The 20,106-nt window shown below is 44.8% G+C and overlaps 1 protein-coding gene across 1 annotated transcript in view; it reads right to left on the bottom strand.

Annotated features, from left to right (window-relative positions):
- Nucleotides 1–2,896: 2,896 nt before the first annotated feature.
- Nucleotides 2,897–20,106, bottom strand: part of FAM227A (family with sequence similarity 227 member A) — a 58,007-nt gene continuing 40,797 nt past the window's right edge. The window contains 5 exon segments of the mRNA XM_035729165.1: nt 2,897–2,950; nt 2,953–3,076; nt 11,373–11,525; nt 13,541–13,698; nt 18,865–18,959. Coding sequence (XP_035585058.1) covers nt 2,897–2,950; nt 2,953–3,076; nt 11,373–11,525; nt 13,541–13,698; nt 18,865–18,959 — 584 coding nt within the window.

Raw genomic sequence — 20,106 nt, 5'->3', positions numbered from 1 at the left:
GAGAGAATCTCAAGCAGACTCCGCACTGAGCGCAGAGCGCAACACGTGGCTCCATCTCACAACCCTAAGATCATGACCTGAGCTGAAATCAAGAGTTGGACGCTTAACTGACTGAGCTGCCCAGGCGCCCCTGAAACCTCTTCTAACCTGGGCTTGTTGCTGTGTAAGATGCAGTGGGTAATGTCTACCTCATATGGCTGTTATAAAGGTCAAAATGAGGTGATGTTTCTCATGCGTTCAGCTTACTTGTTTAGTTAACGACTAAAGCCGTTATTATATTATCATTTAATATTGTTAGTTGTAATATTTTAAATAAAATAATGGGTAAAAGAGTAAATTCAGGGCGCCTGGGTGACTCAGTTGGTTAAGCGACTGCCTTCGGCTCAGATCATGATCCTGGAGTCCTGGGATCAAGTCCCGCATCGGGCTCCCTGCTCAGCAGGGAGTCTGCTTCTCCTTCTGACCCTCTTCCATCTCGTGCTCTCTATCTCTCATTCTCTCTCTCTCAAATAAATAAATAAAATCTTAAAAAAAAGAGTAAATCCATGAATAAAGGTAGTGACCCAAGCAAAAACTCCCCACTCCTGCTTTTCGCTCAGCCTAGGAAAAACTATGATGGAATATTTCCCCTATCCTGGGAATAGCTATTTCTGTTTCTCAGTCTTTGGCCACAGTTTCCTTTTTCTCCTATTGTTTTACCCTACCTGGTAGAAATATCAGGGCTCCTGCCAGAGCTTCCCAGTCCCAGGGGAGAGAATTAGTCAAGGTCTGAGAGTGACAAGGGAGAGCAGTCCAACTTCATTCTTGCTTCTCTTTCCCTCTCCTTTTCCTTCCTGTGGGGGAAATAAAAAACACTTAACAAAAATTGGCTCAAAAATTCAGTGTGATTTCTTCAAAGGTGTCACTGGAATCTTGATAGATATTGAAAGGAAAAGTTTACAAAGGAACCAATAACAGCGACAGCAAATAACCAGAACAGAATGCTGAACACACTGCATGATCCCCTCATCTGTCTTCTAGGTACTGTTGGATGCCAGGCACTGGACTTGGCCCTGGGAAAACAAGATCACCCAGGGCAAGATTCCTTACAGCCAAATCTTCAATCTAGGGAGATGGACAAGCAACTCTATGATTGAGTAGGCTAAGATCTGTGGAGCACGATCAGGAAAGCACAGGGCACATAATGGGTACCCTGAGTAAGCAAGTCAGATGCTTGATGCCTGAGCTGTTGTTTTTTTTTTTTTTAAAGATTTTATTTATTTATTTGACAGAGAGAGAGATAGCAAGAGCAGGAACACAAGCAGGGGGAGTGGGAGAGGGAGAAGCAGGCTCCCTGCAGAGCAGGGAGCCCGATGCGGGACTCGATCCCAGGACCCTGGGATCATGACCTGGGCTGAAGGCAGACGCTTAACGACTGAGCCACCCAGGCGCCCCTGAGCTGGGTTTTAAAGGTCAGCAAGGAGTTAGTAAGATTAAAGAGGTATTTGGAAGATAGTCAAGTCTGAGGGAACAACAATAACATTGGTAAATTAAACTGCGTTGGCTTAGATTTCTGAGAATCTCAGGTGGATGTCAGAAAGATTGTTTCTGATAGATAATTGAGTCACCACTGATCCTGTAAGACAGGTGGGTCTTAAGCTAAAGTGCGATTATCAAAAAATTGTGGTCTTCTCGATCAAAGGAAAATTAAAAGTGGAAGACTTAAGATTGGAAGGTTTCCTTGGGTAAATTTCTCACTCATTAAGCTGGTTTCTTCTTCTCTAAATGGAGACTATAACACCATCTATCTGTGATGAGATGGTTAGTTACCAACCCATCATCCACTCTCCCTTTTTCTTTAGCAATGGAACCAGTTTTTGTTTAAGATGGCAATGTGCCCAGAGTTTTTTTAAATTACATTTCCCAGCCTCCTTTGAAACTAACATCACCATGTGACTAATATCCGACCCTTGAAATAAAGTGGCAATATTAAATGGTATTTCCAGGGAGGTTATTAAAAAGGGAGAGGGTAACAGGGATTGACTACAACTGAGCATGAGGGATCTTTCTGGGGTGATGAAAAAGTTCTAAACTGGATTGCAGCAATTGTTGCCAAACTCTGTAAATTTGCTAAAATTAATTGAATTGTATACTTAAAATGAGCAAATTTTATGGTAAATTACACCTCAATAATATTATAAAGTAATAATAATTATTACAAAACATCATTTAAAAAGGGGTTTTTGGGTTTTTTTTAAAGGAATGTGTTTATTTTTACTTTTTTAAAAGATTTTATTTATTTATTTGACACAGAGAGAGCATGAGCAGCAGGGAGGACCAAGGGGAGAGGGAGAAGCAGGCTCCCCGCTGAGCAGGGAGCCCGATGTGGGGCTTGATCCCAGGACCCTGGGATTCTGACCTGAGCCGAAGGCAGACACTTAACTGATTGAGCCACCCAGGCACCCCAATAAATATAATCTTTAAAAAAAAAGAGGGTGGCTGGGTGATGGACATTGGGGAGGTATGTGTTGTGGTGAGTGCTGGGTGTTGTATAAGACTGATGATGACAGGGTGCACTGGGCTCCCTGCTCAGTGGGAAGCCTGCTTCTCCCTCTCCCATTCCCCCTGCTTGTGTTCCCACTCTTGCTGTCTCTCTCTCTGTCAAATAAATAAAAATCTTAAAAAAAAAAAAAGGTTGATGAATCACAGACCTGTGCCCCTGAAACAAATAATACATTATATGTTAATAAAATATAAATTAAGAATTCTGATAGGGGCACCTGCGTGGCTCAGTCAGTTAAGCATCTGACTCTTGATGTCAGCTCAGGTCTTGATCCCAGGGTTGTGAGTTCAAGCCCTATGTTGTGCTCCACACCCAATGTGGAGCCTACTTAAAAAAAAAAAATTCTGACAGTGTTCATATTTCCAGTTTTCCATGGTCTTTGTCAGAACAAACCTTAAAAGAAACACAGTCTCTCTCTCAAGACTTCCTCCAGATTTCTTGTTGGGAGATACCTCAGTGAAGGTTGAAGGTGGGATGAACATGTGGTTTGCCTTCTTTTTATCTAATGCTTTTTGATCGATATTCTTGACCTCCCTGTGGAGAAATCACAAAGGCACCTATGGAAAAATACTGAAGAGTCAGCATGATCTTTTCACTCCTATTTTCATATGTAAATAGAGACAAATATTTACAAACTTATTCATTCAAGAGCAACTGACTGAAGTAGAGAGCTGACTACATAGCAGCAACTCAGTCCCGAGCCCCTGCTGTGTGCTAGGGGGCATATCAGTCCTTGGGGACATAGAGAGGAATAAAATGTGGTCCCTGAATTCAAGGAACATGTACTCAGATTAGGAGGACAGAAGAAGAACTCAACAATCTGAAAGAGGGGCACCCGGGTGGCTCAGTCAGTTCAGCGTCTACCATGACCTAAGCCGAAGGCAGACGCCCCTAGCATTTGATTTCTATCCTGCGTAAAGCCAAGGACCCTCTTGGCTGGTCCTGGGGGAGCCTCCTCTGGATCCTCAGACTCAACCTGCCTGTATCAAAACCAATGGTTATTCCAACAATGGGCAACTTCTCCCAAGTCAAAGGAAGAAATTCTGTTGATACAACGTTCTTACTTTGGGATCTTCTGCCACAACTTTTTCTTAACCCTGGGGAGCCTGCTTCTGCTTGCAACAAAGAGGCAAAGAACAGCAGTAGATTGCATTTGTCCTTGTTATGATCACATTTTCTTTTCTTTTTTTAAAGATTTTATTTATTTGGGGCACCTGGGTGGCTCGGTCGTTAAGCGTCTGCCTTCGGCTCAGGTCATGATCCCGGGGTCCCGGGATCGAGCCCAGGGCTCGATCGGGCTCTCTGCTCAGCGGGAAGCCTGCTTCTCCCTCTCACACTCCACCGCTTATGTTCCCTCTCTCGCTGTGTCTCCCTCTGTCAAATAAATAAATAAAATCTTAAGAGATTTTATTTATTTATTTATTTGAGAGAGAGGAAGAGTGAGCAAGAGAGAACACAAGCAGGGGGAGGGGCAGAGGGAGAGGGAGAAGTGGGCTCCCCGCCAAGCAGGGAGCCCGATGCAGAGCTCGATCCCAGGACCCTGGGATCACAACCCGAGCTGAAGGCAGATGCCTAACCGACTGAGCCACCCAGGTGCCCCTGGACTGCCTTTTCTAAGGGGGACTGCTCCAGGTCTCCCCAGCTGCAGACTTTCAACTCCGAGTCCTATGCTGCTTTGGACCCTCCAATTTCCATGGCATGGAGTCACAGGTATCATCTCTGACAGTCAGCATTTACTGAGTACTTCCTTTGAGCCCGGCCTGGAGGCTAGACATCTCCATTCATCCACAACTACTCTGTGAGTACTATTAGTGTCCCTGTTTACAGACGGTATCCAAGCCTCGCACAGGCTAAGTGATGGACATAATTCAGATAGAGAGTGAGACAGAGCTTCGGTCTGGCCAACTGCAAAGCCAGTGCTCTTAACTGATATGCTCTATTTAGGAAATAAGTTAGTACCTGAGGTCCCAAAGGAGTCCTAGCCCACCTGCAATTAATATTCCATATGGGCATTTGTCACCTTTTGTTCTTTTTTTTTTTTTTAAAGATTTTGTTTATTTATTTGACAGAGAGAGACACAGCGGGAGAGGGAACACAAGCAGGGGGAGTGGGAGAGGGAGAAGCAGGCTTCCCGCGGAGCAGGGAGCCCGATGCGGGGCTCGATCCCAGGACCCTGAGACCATGACCTGAGCTGAAGGCAGATGCTTAATGACTGAGCCACCCAGGCGCCCCTGTCACCTTTTGTTCTTGTTATGGACACCATTAAAAAAAAAAAAAAGCTTCAAAAATATATAAAAGTAAAGAAAATTACATAATCAACACCATTTAGCCATTATCTAGCTTCAATAGTTACCAACACAGGATTAATCTTGAATCATCCATTACTCCCTTGCGCACACCCCCATCCCCACCCCAAATGGGTGATTTTCAAGCAAATCCTAGATACCATGTCATTTCATCCATAAACATTTCATTAGGTATCTCTTTTAGACATGACTCTTTCATTATTTACTTATTTATTTTTAAAGATTTTATTTAGGGGCGCCTGAGTGGCTCAGTCGTTAGGCGTCTGCCTTCGGCTCAGGTCATGATCCCAGGGTCCTGGGATCGAGCCCCACATCGGGCTCCCTGCTCAGCGGGAAGCCTGCTTCTCCCTCTTCCACTCCCCCTGCTCATGTTCCCTCTCTTGCTCTGTCTCTCTCTGTCAAATAAATAAATAAAATCTTTAAAAAAAAAAAATAAAGATTTTATTTATTCATTTGACAGAGAGAGAGAGAGCACAAGCAGGGGGAGCAGCAGGAGAGGGAGAGGGAGAAGCAGGCTCCCCGCTGAGCAGGGAGCCCGATGTGGGACTCGATCCCAGGATCCTGGGATCATGACCTGAGCCAAAGGTAGACGTTCAACGAATTGAGCCACCCAGGCGCTCCAGACATGACTCTTAAAAATACGGTAACTACAAAACCATTATAATCTACAAAGAAAAGGAATACACCAATATAAGGAGTTCCTTAATATGTTCCTTTGGAACATAGATACCAAAGAGTTCATAGACTCTAAATGTGCAGCTCAAGTTCTTGTGGACTGAGCACACCCATGTAACCAGCACCCAGATCAAGAAACGGAACATTGCCAGCTCCCCAGAAGCCCCCTTATCCGTACCCTACTCAAACCCTACTTCCCTGCGGGTAGCCCTGCCCTGATGTCTAACAGCACAGATGTGGGTTTGGGTTTTTTTCGATTATTTATTTGAGAGAGAGAGAGTGAGAGTGCAGGGGGTCGGGGGAGGGGCAGGGGAGAGGGAGAGAGAGAGAATCTCAAGCAGACTTCCCACTGAGCTTGGAGCCCGATGCAGGGCCCCATCCCAGGACGCTGAGATCATGCCCTGAGCCAAAATCAAGAGTCAGATGCTTTACCCACTGAGCTACCCAGGTGCCCCTATCAGCACAGATGTGTTTCAAGGACACCATTTTCTTTTGTAGACAAAATTTTGAGAATCACTCTGTTAACAGAAGGCAGGCTGAGCTTCTTGATAATGCCTTATCCAACAAAAAGTGGATATGTTTATTTTTTTTATTTTTTTTAAAGATTTTATTCATGTATTTGAAAGAGAGAGAATAAGAGAGAGAGCACATGAGAGGGGGAGAGGGTCAGAGGGAGAAGCAGACTCCCTGCCCAGCAGGGAGCCCGATGCGGGACTCCATCCAGTGACTCCAGGATCATGACCTGAGCCGAAGGCAGTCGCTTAACCAACTGAGCCACCCAGGCGCCCTAAAGTGGATATATTTAGCAATGAGATTGCTAACACATAATTATAGTTTGTACTGACTTAAAATACCTATACTATAATTCACCTGATAAGGATGCCTTTATTAAACACGGATGTCCTTATATATTTCTGAAATATATACGCTGTAGACTTAATCTTGATTAAATTTAATATTAGTCCTAAATTATTTTTGCCTTGCTCATGCCATAGCTAGGTATAACTATGGAGGCTAAGTTCTGGCCAATGGAATGAAAATGGAAGTTTCACTTGTGACTCACAAGAGGTATGCATTTCTTTTTTTTTTTTTAAAGATTTTATGTTTATTTATTCGAGAGAGAGAGAGAATGAAAGATAGAGAGCACGAGAGGGAAGAGGGTCAGAGGGAGAAGCAGACACCCTGCTGAGCAGGGAGCCCGATGTGGGACTCGATCCCGGGACTCCAGGATCATGACCTGAGCCGAAGGCAGTCACTTAACAAACTGAGCCACCCAGGCGCCCAAGAGGTATGCATTTCTTTGGACTTCATCTTCCTTTCTTTTTTCTTTTTTAAGATTTTTATTTATTTGACAGAGACACAGCAAGAGAGGGAACACAAGCAGAGGGAGGGAGAAGCAGGCTTCCTGCCGAGCAGGGAGCCCAATGTGGGGCTTGATCTCAGGACCCTGGGATCATGACCTGAGCTGAAGGTAGACGCTTAACGAGTAAGCCACCCAGGCCCCTTCATCTTCCTTTCTATTGGCTGGAATATGGACCTGATGGCTGGAGCTTGACCAGCTATCTTAGACCATGAGGCTGAATCATGGGTGAAGGATTATGGAGAAATAAGACAAAAGGGGCTTGGGTCCCTGACACTGTGACCTGCCATATCTGTTGGACTCCTTTTTAAATAATAAAAATAGATTTGTATCTTGTTTTAGCCACTATTTTGAGTTCTTCTGTCACTCGAAGCTAAAACTAATTCTAAGTGATAGAATTACCTACTATGGGCTTGGTCCTATAAACAGGCTTTATGTGCCTTATTTTACTTGATTGATACAACTCTCCAAAGTAGGAAATATTATCTTCATTTAACCAACAAAGAAATGGAAGCTCAGCGATATATGTGACTGGTCCAATGTCATAGAGCCAGTAAGTAAAAAAACCCTAAGCCTCTGCCATTCCAAGGATCCCACCTTCCAAGAATTGCTACAACTATTGGGAGAGACAGACATTACAAAACATCTATGTTATAAACAGAACATAATACCTGGTGCATAGAAGTTGCTGAAAATATTTGTTGGAACAATGAGTGAAATAGAGAAGAAACAAAGCATAATGAACCACAGTAACAGAGGCAGAAACAAAGAGCCCTAAAGAACAATTCCTGCAAGGGCGCCTGGGTGGCTCAGTCAGGTAAGGGTAAGCATCTACGTTTCGCTCAGGTCATGATCTCAGGGTCCTGGGATTAGGCTCCCCGCGTCAGGCTCCCTGCTCAGTGGAGCCCGCTTCTCCCTCTCCCTCTGCCCTTCCCCCTGCTTATGCTCCTTCTCTCTCCCAAATAAATAAATTAAAAAAAGAAAAAGAAAAAGAACGGTTCCTGGGTCCTCTCCCTTCCCCAGTCCTGACCCTCTCCTCCCTCACCTGCATCTCTCTGACCTCTCCCGCTTCACACAGGCTTGGGTCTTCCACTTTACATTGAAATGGCCCTGTTACTCACCATCCAGTCTTGCCTTTTTCAGTGCAGGATTTTGCTCCTTCTGCTTTCTAGTAGTCTCATTCACCCATGGGGAGCCACAGCTTCCCCCTAGTGTTCCAGGCTCTGGTGTCTGACCTCAGCCCTGTTAAGACCATTCTCTACCAACTCACCAAACCTGTCTCAGCCCCAGGCTTCTGCATCTGGCACCCCTGCCGCTGATCCTTACTTCCCTTCGCCCTTTCTTCCCTCAGCTTCACGGTTGGTGTGCCTTTACGTGCAGGCTCTCCTTTCCTTCTGGCCACTCTTTCTCCTTGGCCCCATTCGTCCTCCCCACATATGTGGTGGCCCTCTAAGTTTCTGTCCTTGACCTTCACTTCGGTAAATGGCATTCAATTAACTGTGCTTCTTACACACACTATTTTATACCCTGATTTTTTTTGTTTTGGTCCAATAATATGTTGTGACCACCCCTCCTTATAAAATAAGAATACTAGATCAACATGGCCATTTTTCTTGGCCGCAGAGCACGCACGTACAAGAGCTTATTAAACCAATCATCTTTTTTTAACATTTAAAAAAAATATTTTATTTATTTATTTGAGAGAGAGAGAATGAGAGAGAGAGAGCACAAGATGGGGGAAGGTCAGAGGGAGCAGCAGACTCCCTGCTGAGCAGGGAGTCCGACGAGGGACTTGATCCCAGGACTCCGGGATCATGACCTGAGCCGGAGGCAGTCGCTTAACCAACTGAGTCACCCAGGCGCTCCTCACTTTTTGATGAACTTTTAGGCCACACTGCATTTTTGTGGGGCTTGTTTTTGTGCGTGTGTGTATCATCGTTTGAAAATAACTCAACTGTATCACTTTGCAAAACAAAGCAGCTACCTATGTATTTATTGTTTCCTTTCTCTCTCCTATGATGGCAGATGCCAATGGCTGTCTAGCCAACAGCAATTCCCCCTTCCTCCCCTGCTAACCGAATCCGGTGCTATTTTGGGTAATGAAGTGCCCAGCCAGTTCTGCTCTGGTCCAGGCACGGAAATCTCATTTCTCTTTGCCAGATATTTCCCAAGCTCCTTTTGCAGCCCGGATGTCCATGTGAGAGAGTTACGGGAGCAGGCAGAGAAGACATGAGAGAGATAAGGAGCAAACGAAGAAGGTGAGCTCTTCTCTAGAGAAAAAAAGTGCCAGCTAATAAAGGGAGAAGGGATGATGGAAGTAGAAAATCACGATTTTGCAACCCCAACTATAATCATTGGTTCAGGCAAAGACCATCAGAGGGATGCTAAAACCGCTGGGCAGAGGTTTGGGGACAGCAGATGCATTCAGTCTCAGAGAATCACACCACTTATTACAGACTAACCACATAAAACAGGGGTCTTACAGTAGAGAGGTCTGGCAGAGACCACCTGTCTGGCTGACCTGACACTGAGTGTCTCCTGACGCAGTGCAGTTGTGTACACACAACATCATATCATCTGTGAGGTGTCCTTGGCAAAGGGATCTTCCCTGAAACTTATCAAGCATCTAGTAGCACCCCAATGTCCAGTTTATGAGAAATATAGGGTATTTTCAAATAAGTTAAATGATACCCTGAAGAAATAATCAGAAAAATCCAGAATGTGGCTTAAGCGTTTCAAAAAAGTCTATGTGATTAAAAAAAAATTAATAATGTGATCATTGCTTCAGGGCATAATAACAAAGGTGGGGGCAGGGCACTGTTATCGATGAAAAGACACCAAAGAGATATAACAACAAAATCTAATTCCCAATCCTTGATTGGATCCTGGGGCAGCAAGTAAAACCAAAAAGGATATTTTGGGCACCACGGGGAACTATGAATTTGACCTAATTACTAGGGAGAGAAAGAAAATGTGGCAAAATGTGGATAATTGGTAAACGCAGTGCGGGCATATGGTGTTCACTGCACCATCCTTTCAACATTTCTGGAAGGTCTGAAAATTTTCTAAATAAAATAAAAATATTGAAAAAGTCAGAAGGCACAGGAAAATATCCATAATATGCTAAGTAGGAAAACAAAGTCTAAAAACCAGATTGACGTTATGTCTCTACTACTTTTGTTTAAAGATACACCTCTATGGGCCCAGGAGTAAAGACTGGAAGGATTTATAGAAAAATGTTGGCAATGTATGCCTCCAGGTGCTCTTCCAGGTTGGTTTGTTTGTTTTCATTGAACATAAATGTTTTTGTAGTTAGAAAAGAATAACTTTAAAAGAAAGATCTGGTCTCTGTTATTGTGGAGTTTACATTCCGACCACAAGAAAGGTGCTTAAGATAGTCCAAGGGCCAGGCCCCCAATTAAAAATTGTCATGTGCAGGGGCGCCAGGGTGGTGCAGTCCATTAAGTGTCCAACTCTTGGTTTCGGCTCAGGTCCTGATCTCAGGGTCGTGAGACCCGCCCAAATCATCCGGCTCCACACAGCAGGGAGTCTGTTCAAGATTCTCTCTCCCCCTCTCCCTCTGCACCTCCTGCTCCTGCTCTCTCTCTCAAAATAAATACAACTTTAAAATGCATGTAAAGGGGGGCACCTAGGTGGCTCAGTCGTTAAGCGTCTGCCTTCGGCTCAGGTCATGATCCCAGGGTCCTGGGATCGAGCCCCTCATCCGGCTCCCTGCTCCGTGGGAAACCTGCTTCTCCCTCTCCCACTCCCCCTGCTTGTGTTCCCTCTCTCGCTCTCTCTCTCTCTGTCAAATAAATAAAAATCTTTAAATAAATAAATAAATAAAATGCATGTAAAGGGGCGCCTGGGTGGCTCAGTCGTTAAGCGTCTGCCTTCGGCTCAGGTCATGATCCCAGGGTGCTGGGATCGAGCTCCGCATCCGGCTCCCCGCTCAGCGGGAAGCCTGCTTCTCCCTCTCCCACTCCCCCGCTTGTATTCCCTCTCTCACTGTGTCTCTCTCTGTCAAATAAATAAATAAAATCTTTAAATAAATAAATAAATAATAAAATGCATGTAAAAATGAAACTATCATGTGCAGGGGCGCCAGGTCAGCCTGGTCAGTGGAGCGTGCAACTTTTTTTTTTAAAGATTTTATTTATTTATTTATTCATAAGAGACAGAGAGAGAGAGAGAGAAGCAGAGGGAGAAGCAGGGTCCCAAGGAGCAGGGAGCCCGATGCGGGACTCGATCCCAGGACCCTAGGATCGTGACCTGAGCCAAAGGCAGACGCCCAACCATCTGAACCACCCAGGTGCCCCAAGAAGCATGCAACTCTTGATCTTGAGATTGTGAGTTCGAGCCCCACACTAGGTTTAGAGATTACGTAAAAATCTTTAAAAAAAATTTTTTTTTAATTGTCATGTGCAACAATAGACAGACTCAGCTCAGACAACTCAAACAATGCCCTTCCCTAATGCCCCTTAAATACCTGAGGAAGTTTTCTTGCAGTCCCTTTAGGTACTCATCGAAATAATTCCGTTCATTCCAGTGGAGCCAGCTCAGTTGGCGGAGGTTGTCCCTCCGCTTCTTCATGTTGCTCAGGGTCAGGTTGATGACCTCAGCATACGTCAGGACGGACTCAGTGGCATCAGCCGTCAAGGAAAAGCCCACACTCTCAGTTGGTATTGACTCTGAGCATTACCAGCAGAACAGCCTACTGCATGGGGCGGGGGGGGGAGGGAGATGGCAGAGTGGGGGAAATGACCTCTTTCTGGACCAGATCACTGAAATCTGGGCAGGAAAGGACTCCTGCTCTCTGGCCATGGCCTACTGGGGAAGGCAAGGGGCTATCCTCCCCAATGGCCAGGCCATTCCCGGTCTTTTAACAAAGCCCTTTTCTCCTCCTGCTGATGTAAGGGCTAGGAAATGCTCTTTTCAGACTGCTGTCTAAAATTCTCACTCCCGGGTGCCTGGGTGGCTCAGTTGGTTAAGCAACTGCCTTCGGCTCAGGTCGTGATCCTGGAGTCCCGGGATCGAGTCCCGCATCGGGCTCCCTGCTCAGCGGGGAGCCTGCTTCTCCCTCTGACCCTCTTCCCTCTCGTGCTATCCTTCATTCTCTCTCTCTCAAATAAATAAATAAAATCTTTAAAAAAAATTTAAAAAAAATAAAATTCTCACTCCACTTACCATGGGAAGCACTTCGTAACGTATAGAATTGTCATATCAGTGTGTCGTACACCTGAAACTAATAAGTTGTGAGTATATACTTCAATAAAAAAAACTATACTTCAATAAAAAAAATAAGCAAATAAATACAATTCTTACTCCATTATTACAGTGGTGAAGAGGAATGGATTTCTTTTTTTTTTTTTAAGATTTTATTTATTTATTTGAGAGAGAGAGAATGAGAGATAGAGAGCACGAGAGGGAAGAGGGAGAAGCAGACTCCCCGCCGAGCAGGGAGCCCGATGTGGGACTCGATCCCGGGACTCCAGGATCATGACCTGAGCCAAAGGCAGTTGCTTGACCAACTGAGCCACCCAGGCGCCCAGAGGAATGGATTTCAACAGTCAGTCTCAAGCCTCATTCCCAATATCATGGAAGTTGATAAAAGATATTGAGCTCCGAGGTTAAGCTATGCACATGAGATCTTAAGGTCAGTCGGTTGCTGAGCTGGACTCAAATCTGGAGCTGTGTATTCCCAACCCAGGCTCCTTCCACTACACTACACAGTCTACAGAGCAGTGAGGTGTATATGGGAAAGTGCTTTATATACCGATAAAGTGCTATGAAATGTGAGCTGTTAGGCATATAAATAAGTTTGGGGATATGAGCTCTATAGACAAGTGCTACCTAGTTCATTTGGGAAGCTCCTCCAGGTGGGGAGCTATGTGCAGACAGGTAACGTTTCAAGCACTTGTTACTTGTCAGGCTCTACGCCAAGCCTCTATTGTTACTGTGCCTGAACTCAGTGTAAACAGCCCTAGAAGGCAGCTGTTGCTATCCCATTTTGCAGATGAAAAAAATGAAGCTCAGAGAGAGGCTGAAATTTGTCTAAGATCACTCAGCTGGTCAACAGTTGAGTTGGTTCTTGAGTCCAGGAGGACGTGATTCCATGTTCTGACCCCCTACAGTAAAGTGCTAGGACTTAGGACACCAACATGTCCCATTTGTTTTCTTAAGATCTGAGTTGGTTACCAAATCTTTAAAATAAATGGCAACAGGGCCAGAGATCTGCTGATGGATCTGGAGGAGGGCTGTGTGTGTGTGAGGAGGATGGTAGAAGAAACACATGTCTGGACCCCAAATCCTGATCAATACATACTCTGGGGTCAGTGAGCATCTGGGAGTCATTACTGAGCTGCAAAATATGTTCGAGTACCTAGTTAGCATTCTCTCTGGTAGACAGGAAGAGATTTTGCACCCAGGGGAATTTGACTTGCCCAAGATCCCACGCAGCCAGTTCATGAGGCCGACTTGGAACTAAAACGCACAAGATTCTGAGCCTTAGGCTCATATCAATGACTACCCTTGACGGGCACGCACTATGTGCCAGGCACTGGGTTAAGGGCTGGGTACCTTTCCACACCCTTGCTTCTGGGAGGAGGAAGCAGAGGCCTGGAATAATATGTGCCCTGCCCATGGTGGAAAGGATATGGGATGCTCTTGATTCTTTCCCTCCTGACTATCAACACGTCTTTGCCACACCGCTGCAGACAGGCATAATTCTGGAGGAAGTACACAATCAGAGGGCTCTTCCCATAAAGGTTGAAGAAGTTTGAAATCAGCTCAGGGCTTTTGCCGGCTGGGTGAGACTGAGTAGGAAAGAGTGGAAAAAATTACATATTGTCATTGTTACAGCATGGATTAAGAAATGTAAAGGTAGTAATGTTCTTTGTCCAGTAACTCCAACTTTAGGATACTACCCTAAAGAAATTACCCAAATTAAAGAAAAAAGATTTAAGTACTAAGATGCTTGCTGCAGAGATACTGACTATAGCAAAAGATTAGAATAACCTGAATGTTCAAGAAGATACAGATATTTCTATCCCAAGGAATAGTTATGCTGCTATTAAAATGTTTATGAAGAGGGCGCCTGGGTGGCTCAGTTGGTTAAGCGACTGCCTTCAGCTCAGGTCATGATCCTGGAGTCCCGGGATCGAGTCCCACATCGGGCTCCCTGCTCAGCAGGGAGTCTGCTTCTCCCTCTGACCCTCTTCCCTCTTGTGCTCTCTATATCTCATTCTCTCTCTCTCAGATAAATAAATAAAATCTTTAAAAAAAAATAAATAAAATGTTTATGAAGAGTTGGTCCTAAGAGATAGCTTCAGATCTAATAGATTTAAAAATTGAGATGCAGGGGCATCTGGGTGGCTCAGTCAGTTAGGCATCTGCCTTCGGCTCTGATCATGATCTTAGGGGCCCAGGACTGAGCCCCATGTCCGCCTCCCCGCTGAGCAATGAGTCTGCTTCTCTCTCTGACCCTCCTCCCCCTCATGCTCTCTCTCTCTCTCAAATAAATAAATAAGTAAAATCTTAAAAAAAAAAAAAAATAGGGCACCTGAGTGGCTCCGTCAGTTAAATGTCTTTCTTCTGCTCAGGTCATGATCCCGGAGTCCTGGGATAGAGGCCCGCATCGGGCTCCCCACTCAGCAGAGAGCCTGCTTCTCCCTCTGCCCCTCCCCCCCACTCCTCTCTCACTCTCTCTCTCAAATAGATGAATAAAATCTTAAAAAAAAAGAAAAAATTGAGATGCGAAGTCAGGTAGATAGCATTATATATTCTTTATGAAAGAAATCAGTTAAAAAGAAAGATAGGAGGGGCGCCTGGGTGGCTCAGTCATTAAGCGTCTGCCTTCTGCTCAGGTCATGATCCCAGGGTCCTGGGATCAAGCCCCCGCATCGGGCTCCCTGCTGGGCGGGTGGCCTGCTTCTCCCTCTCCCACTCCCCCTGCTTGTGTTTCCTCTCTCACTGTGTCTCTTTTGTCAAATAAATAAAGGAAATCTTTAAAAAAAGAAAAGAAAAGAAAGAAAGGAGACTGGAAACATAGTTACCAAAATGTTAATGATTCATTCAGCAAATATTTATTGGGTCACTATCATGTATAAACACCGTTCTAGGTGCTAGAGATTTAACCGAGAAGAGGACAAATTCCAGCCCTCATGGAGCATGCATTACACTGAGACAAAGATAATAAACAATTCAACAAATAAAGGAATAGTGTGACATTATGGAATAATAGGTGCTTCAAATAAGAATCAAGCAGGGTGGGGCGCCTGGGTGGCTCAGTTGGTTAAGTGACTGCTTTCTGCTCAGGTCATGATCCCAGGGTCCTGGGATCGAGCCCCCGCATCGGGCTCCCTGCTCGGCGGGGAGCCTGCTTCTCCCTTTCCCACTCCCCCTGCTTGTGTTCCCTCTCTTGCTGTCTCTCTCTCTCTGTCAAATAAATAAATAAAATCTTCAAAAAAAAAAAAAATCAAGCAGGGCAAGGGGTGGGGGGTTGTGGGAAGGGAGACCGGGGAGGAGAGGAACCCTTTCCATGGGGTGGTCAGGGAGGGCCATGAGAAGGTAAGGAATGAGGATCTTTTCTAAGTGTGATGGAAGCCACTGGAAGGTTTGAGCTGGGGTTCAACAGAATTGGATTAATTTCTCTCCCACTTCCTTTGACTGGTGTGTAGAGAAAGCGGCCGTGAAGAGTGGTCAAGAGGTCTCTGCAGGGGTGGGGGCTGCTGGGCTGGGACTGAGCTGAGCAGTTGCAGAGAGGGTTAGAAGTGATGGAATTGGCAATCTGCTGTGAAAGCAGAATCGGCAGGATTTGCTGGAGCACTTGATGTTGAGTGTGAGGAAAGAAGTCAAGGATGACTCTAAAGATGTAGGTGCCAGTTGTTCGGGTGGGAGGATCCAGGAAGGAACAGGTTAGTGGGGCAGGAAAATCAAAGAGTCCGCTTCGGTCATGGTATAGTTGAGAGGAAGTATCGCAGGAAAGAGAAGGGGCTGGGGCCAAGAGTGACTTGTTTTCCTTGCTTATTATTCCTCTGCCTTTTTCCAACAATGTCAATAATGAGTATGTACTACTTTTGTATTTAAAGAAACAATACATTTTAAAGAAGCAGATATAATTTAACTAAAAAAGTCTGCCCTGTGAATAAGGGCTGTGGCAACACCTGAGTGCACTATTCTCTAGTACTTTCCATTTTAATTGCTTCATGAGATTTTTTTTTTCTATCTATAGCACGGTCTCTTAAACCTCATCACTTTGACATGTTGGGCCAGATAATTCTTTGTGGCGGGAGCTGTCCTGCGCATAGTAGGATGTTGATCAGCATCCCTGGTCTCTAGATGCTAGTAGGACTCTCTCCTCCTTCACCCCCAGTTGTGACGACCTGAATTGTCTCTAGGTGTGGCCAAGTCTCCTAGTGGGCAAACTCACCTGCAGTGGAGAACTACTATTTAACAGCAAGATCCCACTGGGTTCACGGAAACTTGAGGCTAGTAAGGAACCTACAGACCACTTAGCCCAATGATTCCTGAAACTCTACCGCCAAACTGGGGGCCAATCTGTGTTCACCGGTCTCCAGTGAAATGCGGGCAACAAGGAAAAAAGATATTGCAATAAATCTGACATAGAGTATGATTATTCACTTTAAGGCCTTTCTTTTATTCTGAGATTACCTTTTCTCCTTTTTTGTGTTAATGACCTTTCTTCTGTGAAACAATGGTGATGGTAGATAGCAGTCATTTTGCTTTAATGAATTTTAGTTAAAAATTTTTTTTCAAAGTCTAGAAAATTCCAAAGTGAATCCAGGATCCACTAATTTAGTTCTACATTTATCCTAGCGTTGTTCTTTTGGCTGCCCAGAATCCATCCTCCTTTCCTGACAGGCCCTGATTCCTGTGCGTGGGGGAGTTTACCTGCCCTCTACTGCATTTGGGTTTGAGGGGACTGTGAAGTCAAAAGTCCTGCTCCCCCATGAGGGCACTGGAGGGGTCCTCAGAGGCCTTCACAGGCTCTGCCAGGGCCTGCCTCCACCTACCCAGCTAGAGCCAGGGCTCATGGAATCAGCTTTAGTCAGTCAAAACTCCTGCTCCTGGGATTTTGAATCTTGAGTGGGGTAAAATATAGACTGAAAACACATGGGGGTTCACCCATCCCAGCATGTCACCTTGAAGAGATGGTTCGAGGGTTGAAACTGCCATGATTCTTCTCCTCGTGCCTGGACTCAATTTCAGACTTTCTAGCTACTCAGTGTTCTTCCAGTTTTTGTTCAAGTTGGCCAAGGACAGAGTGGGAAACGTTCAGAAGAGAATCTCTCTTTGGTGCTTTGGAAGAAGGTGGGGAAAAAAGATACTTCTTTGACATGTCCTTAAACAGGCCTGGTTTAGTGAAAATGAAGAGCAGGAACACATTAAAACTGTGAAGGGATCCAAAGGCGGTCCTGGGTCAGCAGTGAGCCCCAATCTAGCTTCAGTCCATCCTCGGATGTTGCTGCTTTGCATAATGTGGTAACAGTTAAAGGTGTGGATGAAGCAACCATCATTGACATTCTGAGGAACAATGCACAGTCCTTGACAGATCAAAGTAGCATATCTCCAAGAAAAAGGAAAGCCCCTGGTTGAAGCTCTGAAGAAAGCCCTTTCTGGTCACCTCGAGGAAGTTGTTTTGGCTCTATTAAAAACTCTAGCCCAGTTCGATGCTGATGAACTTCATGCTGCCACAAAGGGCCTTGGAACTGATGCAGACACTCTGGATGAAATGTGGGGCTCGATCCCAGGACCCTGGGATCATGACCTGAGCTGAAGGCAGACGCTTAACAACTGAGCCACCCAGGTGCCCCTGTTTTCCCCATTTTATAGAATAAGGTTAGAAAAGTTAAACAACCCGCTTAAGTAACACAGCTGATGAGATGCAGCACAGAGATTTGAACCCATGTCTGTCTGTCTTTTTTATCATGTCCTGCTACTTCTCAAAATTTCATTCCTAAATACTGAGGGGAAATAGGCAGCGGTAAAATATGGAGAAATGAGAAGGTTCAAGAACTCTGAAGGTGCCATTGATGTAAACGACCATCTGCAGAGTTTTTTTTTTTTAAGATTTTATTTATTTATGTATTTATTTATTTATTTGAGAGAGAATGAGATAGAGAGAGAGAGGCGCATGAGGGTCACAGGGAGAAGCAGACTCCCTGCTGAGCAGGAAGCCTGACGCGGGACTCGATCCCAGGACTCCAGGATCATGACCTGAGCTGAAGGCAGTTGCTTAGCCGACTGAGCCACCCAGGCACCCTGGCCATCTGCAGAGTTTTGTGGGGAAGTGTTAGGGGAGGGGAGGAGAAGAGGAGAGAACACACATCAATCCAGGGCCTTTCAAGTTCTGGGGACTTTGCTAATGGCAAAGCTCAGAGATGAAAAGCTCAGGCTCAGAGTCAGACAGATCTGCATGCAAGTCTTGGCTTTATCTATTTATTTGCTTTGTGAATTTGGACAATGCTCTGAGCATCACTTCCCTCACTAATAAACTAAAGAAGAGCGGGAATAATTATCTCAGAGAACTGTGAAAGTAAAAAAATATACTGCACGTACAGATTTGGTTTAATATCTGACATATAGTAAGTGTTCATTCCATGAACACTATCATTACCTCAGGTAAGCCTCATAAGAACACCATGACCTAGGAATTGTCATCCCCATTTTCTAGAGTAGAAAACTGAGGCTCAGTGCTCTCTTTCCATTATGCCAAGGCTCCTGAATTCCAAGCAGGTAACTTAAATCCCTGGAGAAATCCGGATGAAACGCTCACTCTAACTGGTACCTACCTCACCCAGAAATTACCCTTGGGAGATTTCCTGACTGTATCACCCTAGTCTATAATCAGAAATACCCCAGTTCTTACCCTGACATCTTCACAGTGCTGGCTTTTCTCACCAGATCTCCTAGCCCCTCTTAAATCATCTCTACTATTAAATTTCCAATCATGTGCTCACCTGCTTGGGAAGAATATTCTCAAGTTCTCTTGCTTCTGATTTCCTCTTGACTAGTTTTGTAGCTTCCCTCAAGACCAGAGTCTGATCATGATGCTCTGTCAATGCAATGTTAACAAGAAGAGGATCATTAGAGCTTTTCAGCTGTGATGAGAAAGCGTGTATCGCAGAAGACGTGGTATATATGTACAATGGAATACTACTCAGCCATCAAAAAAGTGAAATCTTGCCATTTACAACGACATGAATGGAACCAGAGGGTATTGTGCTAAGCGAAATAAGTCAATCAGAGAAAGACAATTATCATATGATCTCACTGATATGTGGGATTTAAGAAACAAAGGGAGGATCATAGGGGAAGAGAGGAAAAAATAAAACAAGAAGAAATCAGAGAGGGAGACAAACCATAAGAGACTCTTAATATAGGAAACAAACTGAGGGTTGCTGGAGGAGAAAGGGGTGGGGGGATGTGGTAATTGGGTGATGGACGTTAAGGAGGGCACATGATGTAATGACCACTGGGTATTATATAAGACTGATGAATCACTGACCTCTACCTCTGAAACTAATATCATATGTTAATTAATTGAATTGTAACTTAAAAAATTAAAAAAAAAGAAATTATCCAATTTGTGTGGTATTTTCTAATACCACATGTGTGGTTCTTCTATACCAACTCTCCAATTCTCTGATATAAACTGGGTCTCCAACAATTCAGCTGAGTTCCAAATCTACCTAGAGTTAGCCTCAGATCTGACAAGTTAAAGAACTCAGTCTGACAAAACTGTCTCCACTTCAGGCACCAGTCTCAAATGGGATGCCCAGTTACCCACATTTCTATCCAGTCTATTACAAATTTCAGGGTTCATATGACGCACTCTCAAGTTTGATAATTCACTAGGATGACTCACAGAACTCAGGAAAGTGCTATATTTACTATTACAGATTTATTATAAAAAATGCAGCTCAGAGGGATGCCTGGGTGGCTCAGTTGGTTAAGTGTCTGCCTTCGGCTCAGGTCATGATCCCGGTGGGGTCCTGGGATCGAGCCCCGCGTCAGGCTCCCTGCTCCACAGGGAGCCTGCTTCTCCCTCACCCTCTGCCACTCCCCCTGCTTGTGCTCTCTCTCTCTCTCTCTCAAATAAATAAATAAAATCTTTTTTAAGAAAGGCGGCTCAGAAAGATGGAAGAGATACATAGGACAAGGTATGGGGATGGAAGCTCTATACCCTCTTCAGCATACCA

This window comes from Zalophus californianus, chromosome 9 (genome assembly GCF_009762305.2).
Source record: "Zalophus californianus isolate mZalCal1 chromosome 9, mZalCal1.pri.v2, whole genome shotgun sequence".
Lineage (NCBI taxonomy): Eukaryota > Metazoa > Chordata > Mammalia > Carnivora > Otariidae > Zalophus > Zalophus californianus.
Note: the sequence above shows the minus strand (reverse complement) of the source record. Positions and strands in the feature narration are given on the sequence as shown.